The 7112-nt window shown below is 39.5% G+C and overlaps 1 protein-coding gene across 1 annotated transcript; it reads left to right on the top strand.

The window, feature by feature from the left end:
• Nucleotides 1-1298: 1298 nt before the first annotated feature.
• Nucleotides 1299-4366, top strand: TSHZ2 (teashirt zinc finger homeobox 2; the record flags this gene model as incomplete). Its single annotated transcript, XM_009876488.1, has 1 exon — nucleotides 1299-4366. A coding segment is annotated over one exon (3068 nt), but the record flags the coding sequence as incomplete, so codon positions are not given.
• Between the last annotated feature and the right edge of the window lie 2746 nt (nucleotides 4367-7112).

Genomic DNA, 7112 nt, shown 5'->3' with positions numbered 1-7112 from the left:
TCATTCTTTACATACTGACCTGATACAGAAAGTAGAAAACACAACAAAGTACTCCTGAGACTGCGATGCAGTCACTGGGGTTAGCAGCACCATGTTTCACCTCACTGGAAGATCTCATCATCTTATCTCCTACGAAGAATCGCGCTTCTGAAATCCACATTTAGTTTTAATGAGTGCCTGTCAATAACGGTGACTTGTTTCAATGCCTGCTTGCGCTGTGCGTAACAGCTTTGCAGTAGCTGTTAAAAAAATTTACACCAAGATTATATTAAGACATACCTGAACAACTCGCTCTGCTCCATCCCTTCTTGTGGGGGTCTGGGAGTGAATTGCTGACTATGTTGAGTCATTGTGAGTTTATCCACTGGATGCAATGGAGCCAATTCACCCAGCCAATTCAAAAAATCCACTTCTGTAATTCTTTAATCTGTTTTTACCCAGGTTATCTCATGTAACTCAGGCAGAATTACTGCTGATATAAGGCCAGAGAAGAACACCTGAATTCCTTAATTAATTTTAGAATTTACAACTCTCCCAGTATCAACTTCATCTTATTAATTAAATAGTTAATTTGTCAAGGAATATCTTTCTGTATTTGTTCTACTTTTCCAGTTTTACAGTTAACTTTAGCCTACCTCTGTGATATCCTAATACTCTTCTGTAGCTTCCACGGGTTCTTGCCCTGAAATTTATGGATTTATTTTTGCTGAAGCACAATTTGCTTTTATGGTATACAGTACATTACTTCTGTAAACAAAAGAGTTCCACTTATGCCTATTAGCACTTTCAGATGTTGTATGTTGACATGTAAATTATTTGTGTACATTGTAAAGTGCATTTTTAGGTGATCAAATGGCAAAAGGCTACTGTACCTAGATGATGGTATGAACAAGGAAGATTATGGCAGTTATTTTTCTTCTGTTCCTTGCCAATTCTACCCTTTCACTGAGGCTAAAACCAATTTGATAGAATTGAAGCTTTTAATATAAACTTTAAATTCTTACGTATGAATTTCCCAACTGTCCCATCCAGGACAGTTAGAATTATACTCCCATGACAGGAAAATTATTAAGTCAGAATCTCTGGCAGTTATAACGAATTATGGTCATCTGCCAATAAAATGCAACAACCTTCACAAAAGGAGACATTATTTTGAATTTTTCACTTTCAGAACTATCAGGCAATAAAGTTGTAGATTAAAACAAAATCTGGTAAAAAAATGCATATTGAAACTAGAAATCTCGAACGGTAGTATTCTCCTTAAACAAGCTATTTCATATATTGACATTACATTTTAGGTTATGTCCAAGAGGAAGATTTAAAGGAAGAGGAAGATATAAAGGAGGAGGAAGAAGATGATGACGACAACAATTCAACTGCTCAACTCCAGGGCAGCAATGACACTGGCACCGACGAGGAACATGAAGTGGGTCCTGAGCAGAAAGGGAACTTTAGTTACCAGAATTCCCCTGTCAGTCATGTATCTAACCAGGATGCAGAAAATGAATCACTGCTAAGTGATGGTAGTGACCATGTGGCTGATATTAAAAGCATTTGCTCTAGAGAGCCACAGGACCCAAAAACCAGCACCCATCCCAAAGCCCAGAATGAAGCACACGACTGCATGGATAAAATGACAGCGGTCTATGCCAACATACTGTCAGACTCTTACTGGACAGGCTTGGGGCTGGGTTTCAAGTTGTCTAACTCTGAAAAGAGGAGTTGTGACAACAGAAATGGAGGGAACAAAGCTGATTTTGATTGGCACCAAGACGCACTGTCGAAAAGCTTGCAGCAGAATTTACCTTCCAGACCTGTCTCGAAACCCAATCTGTTCAGCTCAGTCCAGCTCTACAGACAGAGCAGCAAAATGTGTGGAACTGTGTTCACGGGCGCCAGCCGGTTTCGGTGCCGGCAGTGCAGCGCTGCCTATGACACGCTGGTAGAACTAACGGTTCATATGAATGAGACAGGTCACTACCAAGATGACAACCATAAAAAGGACAAGCACAGACCTACCAGTTACTCGAAGCCCCGAAAAAGGGCTTTTCAGGACATGGACAAGGAAGATGCACAAAAAGTTCTGAAATGTATGTTCTGTGGTGACTCTTTTGATTCCCTTCAAGATCTGAGTGTTCATATGATAAAAACAAAACATTACCAAAAAGTGCCTTTGAAGGAGCCGGTCCCAACCATTTCTTCAAAAATGGTCACTCCAGCAAAGAAACGTGTGTTTGATGTTAACAGGCCTTGTTCCCCCGATTCCACAACGGGGTCTTTCTCAGATACTTTTTCTCCTCAGAAGAATGCGAACCTGCAGTTATCATCTAACAACCGGTATGGCTACCAGAATGGCGCCAGCTACACGTGGCAGTTTGAGGCCTGCAAATCCCAGATTTTGAAGTGTATGGAGTGTGGAAGTTCCCACGATACCTTGCAGCAGCTCACGACCCACATGATGGTCACTGGCCATTTCTTGAAAGTCACGAGTTCAGCTTCAAAGAAAGGAAAACAACTTGTTCTGGATCCTTTAGCTGTGGAAAAAATGCAATCACTGTCTGAAGCACCAGCCGGTGACAGCCCAGTTTCAAAATCAACCAGTAAATCGTCTTCAGAATGCATAGCTCCCACCTCCGAACTAAAAAAAGAAAGCAAAAAAGATAAAGCTGATGATGCAAACAAAGATGAGAAAGCAGTAAAAACTGAGGAGTATGAAGACACTCTTCAGAAACCACTGGATCCCACAATGAAATATCAGTACCTCAGAGAAGAAGATTTGGAAGATGGTTCAAAGGGTGGTGGGGATATTTTAAAGTCCTTGGAGAACACTGTCACAACAGCCATCAATAAAGCTCAAAATGGAGCCCCCAGCTGGAGTGCGTATCCCAGCATCCATGCAGCTTATCAGCTCTCAGAAGGAGCTAAGCCGTCTCTGCCTGTGGGTTCTCAGGTACTGCAAATCAGGCCAACGATCACGAATAAACTGAGGCCCATAGCTCCAAAGTGGAAGGTCATGCCTCTGGTCCCCATCTCAGCAAATGTGGCCCAGTGCACTCAAGTGAAGAAGGAGACCGATGACAAGGAGGAGGTACAAAAGGACTATGCTAAAGAGGATGCCCAGGCTGAGCCTGCCTCACTCAACCACAGCGAGAGAGAACCTCTCCTCAAATCTGAAGCCTCTGTGGAGCCAAAGACAGAACCGTGTCCCTTGAAAGAGGAAGACAAAATCAAAGAGGACAGCGGAAAAGAAAAACCAGTCCTCAAGGAACCAGCAGCAGCTTCTCTTAGCAATGGTTGTGCTGCTGCCAACCATTTGTCTGAGCTGCCTTGTGTCAACCCTCTCAGTGCGCTGCAGTCAGTGCTGAATAATCACTTGGGCAAAGCCACTGAGCCTTTACAGCCTCAGTCCAACCCCAGCCCCAGCTCTAGCACAATTCCTATGTTCCACAAGCCTAATTTAAATATGGTGGAGAAGCCAGTTTTGTCTCCTGCTCCAGCCCCACCAAAGCCTGCAAGTGTGTCCAGGCAGTATTTGTTTGAAAACAATGATCAGCCTATTGACCTGACCAAATCCAAAGGCAAGAAAGCTGAGTCAGCTCAAGCACAATCTTGTACTTCACCCCCTCAGAAACATGCTTTGTCTGACATCGCTGACATGGTCAAAGTTCTTCCCAAAGCTACTACACCAAAACCTGCTGCATCTTCAAGAATCCCATCTATGAAATTGGAAATAGATGTCCGGCGCTTCGAGGATGTCTCAACAGAAGTCTCCACTCTGCACAAAAGGAAGGGCAGACAGTCAAACTGGAACCCTCAGCATCTTCTCATTTTGCAAGCTCAGTTTGCTTCCAGCCTCTTCCAGACATCTGAAGGTAAATATTTATTATCGGATCTAGGCCCACAAGAGCGCATGCAGATTTCAAAATTTACTGGACTGTCAATGACCACCATCAGCCATTGGTTGGCAAATGTCAAGTATCAGCTTAGGAAAACCGGAGGAACAAAGTTTTTGAAAAACATGGACAAAGGACATCCAGTCTTTTATTGCAGCGACTGTGCATCTCAGTTTCGAACCCCATCTACTTACATTAGCCACTTAGAATCTCATCTAGGTTTCCAAATGAAAGACATGAACAGGCTGGCTGTGGAGCAGCAAACCAAGGTAGAGCAAGAAATCTCCAGAGTTTCAGTTCAAAGGTCTCCTGAAACAATAGCTGGGGAAGAGGACACAGACTCTAAGTTCAAATGTAAGTTGTGCTGTCGGACATTTGCGAGCAAACATGCAGTAAAACTTCATCTAAGCAAAACACACAGCAAGTCACCAGAACACCATTCACAATTTGTAGCAGAAGTGGATGAAGAATAACTCTTAAGGTATGCATGCTCTATAGCGAGTTTTAATTTCATCATTTTGAGGAGGCTTCATAAGACATTCGTACTTTCTTAAATGTAGGAAAACAGTATAAAATGCATAATGTACTCCTTCATTAGTCTACTTGCATGTACATATCCATTTTATAATGTTTTCAAGAAGGGAGCTTGGTAAATGCATAACCACATTGCCCTATATAGAAAAGTCGCTTCTTACTAATATTTTCAAAATAGCTGTTTTCCCAGTTCTCACTCTTTTTTTTTTTGTTTCCGACAATTAATTGTTTCACGTCCTAAGCACTTCAGTGTGGAATGCAACAACTAAATGCTACTCTTTACAATCCAAATCGAAAAAAGCAGAAAAAAAAGCACTGACAACCAAAAGATTATTATCTCTTTCAGTGCTAACACATCAGTAAATCTGATTTTGATGGGGGAAAAGAAGATGATTCAAATATCAAACTAGCAAAATTTTAATTATTCCAAGTTTTTCATAATCTCAAATCCAGCCTCAAAGTTTTACGAAAAACTCTGAAAATTGTATATCTAGAAGTTCGGTTATTCTTTTGTTGATATTTGGATATTCAGTTTTGTAAAATATTTTACTATTTTGCACTTACTTAAGCATCTACAATTGTGAGTGGCCTTTTTTGTCGCATCATTTTAACCTATCTCTCCATCATTCCTTTTTTAATCTTTAAGATGTTCAATTATATTTTGTTTCATGCTGGTAGGACTGTTAGTCAATCCATGAACATCACAGATTTTGGTGCAAGTTTTGGGTTAACCTGGGGTGGTTAATGCTTAATTGAGAAAGCAGCTAGATTTTTTACAAGCTTAATGTTTCAAAGACCTGTTAGTAGTATACCTCTGCATTAGTGTTGCTATTTTTTGCTGAAAGATACACCGACTGAAGTACTGCCACAACCAATGTTTATACCATGTAATGTAATATGCAGATGACACATAATTTTTGCATTTTTAATTTTACTTGATTCACAAACTTGAATATTCTTGATTTAAATAAATATGCAGAACATCAACTAAAAGTCCAAATAGAAGTTTTTTGTTCTAACGAGTTTATTTCCAGGAAGGCTCTGTTAGTCATTCCCACCAATTTCTCCAGCAGACTCTGCTTCTGTTCACAGAATAATCGTGTGCAGGTTCAGATTTTCTCCAGTGTGTTCATTACTTGAATAACATTCAGAAAATGAATTCATGAGACAGTCAAAATTAAAGATGTGTTGTGAGTTGTCACTTACGCCACCTGCTATTGTCGCTGTTCTCTGGCTAATTGAGGGTGCAGGCACTTTGAGGATGAATACCTGCTTCTGTGAAGATTTCACATTTGTTTGCTGCAAATATTCATGAAGCTTTAAGAAACACTTTCTGTGTGCCGAGCCAGCGCAAGGACTATGCATCACTTAAGATCCATTAAAAAGGCTACTTTTGAATAATTTAAACTGCTAATCAAAGGGTTACTTTGGGATGGGTAATAAAAGCTATATAGTGTCAGTATTCAAGTGCAACAAGAGTTAAGTTTTGCATACATCTTGTATGTGTGGTCTGCATTTGACTAGGTTTATGCTTTCTGCATATTTTAGCCCGCAAAATTCTGTCTAACTCAAAAGGAGTTTGTTTTCTAAGTAGGGCTAATACCCTCAAGTTTCTATTCTGGTATTTTTAACCCAACATTAGTACTCAACAAATAAATGTTCCTTGTTTATCTGGCCATTCAGAATCAACATACCTGACAAAATATTGGAACACAAGAGACTGGTTGGGAAAAATACACCATACTTTATTTTCTTCCCCACCAGTTAATGATTATTAAGACTCTGACATTCATAGTGTTCACACAAGAGACATTAGAGCAAACCAATAATTTGGGTACTATCAAACAAAAGCTATCTGCCAAATATATTAATATAACAGTTATTTTGGCACATTCATGGCTTAATACATGACAAATGTTTCAGATTTGGTCTTAAAAGCACCGTGTTATTACTAAGAGGCAAACCAAACACCCACCTTTATAAACATGTTACTGTTTCTGAGGATTTGGGGAACAATACAAAGAGGGAGAAAAATTAGAGTGGTTTCTGCATTGTAATAACCAGCACAGACACCCCACGGGTATTATTCAGGTGATATGTAACTACATAAATAAGGTACTGTCCTTCCTGCCTTTGGGTACCGAGAAATTGCTGTCCTCTTAATACTCATCCATTTCTAATTTATATCAAGATGCAGGTTGTATCTTACTTTTGAAAAAATATATTTAAATTGCAATGACAGAGTGATAGCACTGTTATCTGGAACTACAATTTCAGTCGGTATGCATGATAGCACAAATTGTATGAAATGATGGGGTATTTTGGATAGCATTGTAAAGATTTTATTACAGTTTGGGAGCTGTAAGCCTTCTGAAGTTCTGACTGTGTTAGAAGTGTGGAGGCCAGAGTTTATTCATCTGGTTTCTTCCTGAGATCTGCAAGGAGACTAAATCAAATAACAGGGATTTTCAGAGTTTACTTATTCCTACCATGTTATTTTTAAGATTCAGCATACATTTGAATAATAACGTAGAGGAGAGCACAGTATTTAGAAACAAGAAATATAAAGCATACTGAGATTCTTAAAACGTGTGCATGCATTTGCGTTTACTTCTAGGCAATATTGTAGTAAAATAGAAATAAAAATAGAGAAAATATATGGAAATAAATGGAAATAAAACAGTG

This window comes from Apaloderma vittatum, unplaced genomic scaffold (genome assembly GCF_000703405.1).
Source record: "Apaloderma vittatum isolate BGI_N311 unplaced genomic scaffold, ASM70340v1 scaffold23479, whole genome shotgun sequence".
In the NCBI taxonomy this organism is placed as follows: Eukaryota; Metazoa; Chordata; class Aves; order Trogoniformes; family Trogonidae; genus Apaloderma; species Apaloderma vittatum.
Note: the sequence above shows the minus strand (reverse complement) of the source record. Positions and strands in the feature narration are given on the sequence as shown.